This window comes from Cynara cardunculus, assembly GCF_001531365.2.
Source record: "Cynara cardunculus var. scolymus isolate 2C chromosome LG 1, CcrdV1, whole genome shotgun sequence".
Lineage (NCBI taxonomy): Eukaryota > Viridiplantae > Streptophyta > Magnoliopsida > Asterales > Asteraceae > Cynara > Cynara cardunculus.
Window position 1 is genome coordinate 19,121,313 of NC_037528.1, and position 3,541 is coordinate 19,124,853.

Here is a 3,541-nt window from a genome sequence, read left to right on the forward strand (position 1 = left end):
ATATACCACATTGACCAGAATGTGTAATTGTTTTATTCAGATAAAAATAAAGATTGGGGTAAAATGATCATTTTTGATATTCAGACTGTTTATTCAGCACAACAACCGAATAACAACTTATTCGTTAACTTCAGACTGTTCTCTCCATGATGAATTTGTAAGAATAACTTTAAAAAGGAGGTGGATGATCCACCGGTCACCATCATATTCCACGAGTTGTAGAGTGGCACTTGAAACTGCTACAGACCTCGTGGCACCTGAGAAAATGTCGAGGGTATCAACAATGCCATCGACATGCCTTCATTGAGACCAAGATGTGGTGGTTGAGGAAAGGAGGGATGGGTGTGTCAAAGAAAAGGGTGAGGGTTCGACGGGGAAGAACGAGGGATAGTTTTTCTTTCTTATTATCCAAAATGTTTTACAGGGTTTATACTAGTTTTACATTTTGGTACATTAATTTACTTAATAAAAAAGACAAACGATTTAAATGTCTCACTAAAGAGCCGTTTACTAAACTTTTACCCGAGAAGTGCTCACCAAGTAACTTTCCTTACCAGATGAACATGACAAGGGTCAAAAATCTTACTCGATAAGTAAGGGTGACGACTCATACTCAGGTAAGTAACAGTGACGACTCTTACTCGTGCGTACCCTCCGTTATGGTCGATTTAATATTCATCACGTGAAAGCAAGTTTCCATAAAATTGAGATCATTGCATATTTTTAAAGTTCATCGGAAATGAATGGACTTTAAAAGAATCAATAAGAATCGGGACTTGATGCAACCAAAAAGAATGCCTAAATTCTCATTCAATTAATCACAATCGCATTCTAACTCGTTTTTGTACAAAAACCAGTCTTCCCCGTCCAGCCTTCGAAACCGCCAAAATCGGGAGAACGAAAACCGCCCTCCACCTGGACCGGACCCGACAAAATATCTTCACAACAACAACGAACCCAATAGAACCTTGATCAAAACACCAACAGTTGCGTAGTCCCTGCGGCCTCTCCAGCTTGACGAGCTCGTAGAATTGAAATCCGCCACTGTGCTGTTCAAAAACGTCCCATTCATCCCATCACTACACAAACAAAACCAACGTTTTAGTGTTTACAAATACCAAAACTTGTCCCGAAACGACACTCATAAGGCCACACGTTATACCTTCCGATAAACTGACAAGATCCATGACCTGCAATAACCCGAAAATGAAACAACAAAAAGCCGAAATCAGTAACTCAAAAACAGAGGATATAAAAGAGACAAACAAACAAAAGGGCCAATTGTTATCGAGCTTTACTTGGATCAGTGGTGGTAAGCATGGCGACGCCGTTGAAATCACAAGTCCCTTCGCCCTTTCCCATCATATGATAATAACTATCGAAAGCAAACGACGCATGTGAAGCCACATTATCCGGTTCGTAGCATGGTTGCCCCTGCAACAACGCCGAACAATTCACCTTCCCAGGCCCACAAGCCCAGTCCAAAGCCGCCTGCAGCATTTTCGAGTCCGCACCTTCTTTTGCGGTACAATGATTCTGGTTCGCAGTGTCATTAGCAAAAGCCGGACCTGATCCCGTCAACTGTAACGTGTAAATCGGTTTCCCATTTGCGTCAAACAATCCCCAATTCTTCTCCGAAACCGGACCGTTTTTAGTATCCTCATTGTAGAGCTCGTAAATATACGTACTGACCGGAATCCCGGGATGCTTCGGAGTTCCGGTTTGATTCAATACATGTTTGATCAGGTTACTGTTATATGTGTTTGCATTGTCTAAAGTGGCATCGGGTTCATTTGAGTCACCTTTTGACGGCCAACCGGACTCGGTTACTAGAACCGGGACATTCGTTACGTTGAGGGAAGCCATGGCGTAATAAGCCGCATCCACCATAGCATCGAACACATTCGTGTAATGCAAAAGGGTGTTTGCATCCACAGCTTCTTTGTTCGCCGGCAAAGGGTTAAAAAGTGCATAATCCAACGGAATCACCCCATTTGATTGCATGTAATCATAGTAAGGATAAATGTTGAGCATGAGAGAAGATCCGGTGGACTGTAAGAATTTGAGAAGTGGAACCAAAACAGGGTTCCATGAATGGTTGAAAAAAGCTTGTGATGGTGGGAAGGAATCAAGAATCACAGTGGAAGCAATCGGGGTGGAAACTTTAATCTGACGGTCAAGATTCGAGGCGACGAGAGCGCCATGGATGAACTTGAGGGCGGTGACCAGAACCGGACCGACGTTCGGGAGGTTGTTGAAAACCTCGGAACCGACGCAGATGGTGGTGATATTGGTGGCGGGGTAATGAGCTACGATGTTTTGCGACACCCAGTGGGCGGCGGTGGAGTTTGATTGGCCGATTCCGAGGAGTTGTTCGTTGGGAATGGTAACGGCGACTTTGATGCCGGTGCCGGCGAGGGCAACAAGCATACCTCGATCGGCGTCGTACAAACGGACGTGACGGATTTGTTGGGATTTGAGGAGGGCTACTACTTGAGTTGGATGGGGCATGTCGGAAAGATCAGTTCCTATGTTGACGCCGATGAATCCATCTGCAGTAGTTATTTAATTATAGAAACTTGATAACTTTTTCCACCATTGACGACAAAATCAAGTTATAAAATAAAATCCCACGGCAAAATTAATTAAAAATTACGGCTTAAATATAACATTAAACATGCAAACATGCAATCACACCAAAAACCCACAGAAAAGGTCTTCTGAAAGCTTCTTACCTTCATCAGCAGAAACAAGAGAGAGTGATAAGAAGACCATTAGCAGCAGCAGCATCAGCATCAGCATTTTCATGGCTCTAAAACCCCCAAATTTGAACATGATTCAAGAAACCCAGAAAATAAAACTTAGAAGCAGAAATCAAGAAAGTGGAAAAGAGCAGAAGAAGAATTAGGGTTTTATATATTGAAGAAAGGGATAGAGAAAGAATGGAGTTTGGGGATCGATCAGGGTGTCAGAAGATCAAACGGTCGAGAATTAAATTGGGTTTAATAAATTGGGTGTGCAGAGAAGAAAACAAGAATGGGTTGGGAGCCGTTGGGTGTGGTGTTGGAGTATGAATCTCTCAGCTTTATTAACCTAGGGGGATGGGTAATCGACAGATTGAACAACAAATGGAGGCAAAAAGGGACAGGATTCCTGGCTTCACTTGTCGAAATAAGCAACAAGGTTTTTCCCAACGGTCATATTTCTGTACCTTTTTTGTGAAATATTTTCCTTTTTATTGTTTACATGGATACTTTCCTTTATCACACTTCTATCAAAACATTTCCATTGCTACTCAGTTTTTTATATTGGAGTAATAGTATATGGTTTTATAAATATATTGATTGTTTCTTAATATAAAGTATTGATTATAATTAATGTATTTTAATCATATTTTATAAATATCTAGATCATGATAAATAAACTCTCGTCATTTTCATAAAATATATCAGTTGATTGGTTTATATAATTTGAACCGTTTTTATATGACTACGCAAAAGGAGTTGGGACGAGACACTTTGTGATGGCCCATTTGAGATTT

General features: G+C 41.2%; 1 protein-coding gene across 3 annotated transcripts; it reads right to left on the minus strand.

Moving 5' to 3' along the window:
- Positions 1-795: 795 nt before the first annotated feature.
- Positions 796-2,855, minus strand: LOC112523156 (glucan endo-1,3-beta-glucosidase 2-like). 3 transcript variants are annotated; one of them, XM_025132639.1, is made up of 4 exons: positions 2,736-2,855; positions 1,299-2,552; positions 1,163-1,190; positions 796-1,079 (listed from the first exon to the last, which is right to left on the minus strand). In XM_025132639.1, exons 1-4 carry the CDS (start codon positions 2,833-2,835, stop codon positions 941-943), a joined length of 1,521 nt encoding a protein of 506 aa, XP_024988407.1. In that variant the 5' UTR covers positions 2,836-2,855; the 3' UTR covers positions 796-940. The 3 variants fall into 3 exon arrangements, 2 of the variants coding, with proteins under 2 accessions (XP_024988407.1, XP_024988417.1); XR_003070245.1 differs by having other exon boundaries at positions 1,011-1,079; positions 1,163-1,375; positions 1,459-2,552; XM_025132649.1 differs by lacking the exon at positions 796-1,079 and having other exon boundaries at positions 1,165-1,190; positions 1,299-1,375; positions 1,459-2,552.
- Between the last annotated feature and the right edge of the window lie 686 nt (positions 2,856-3,541).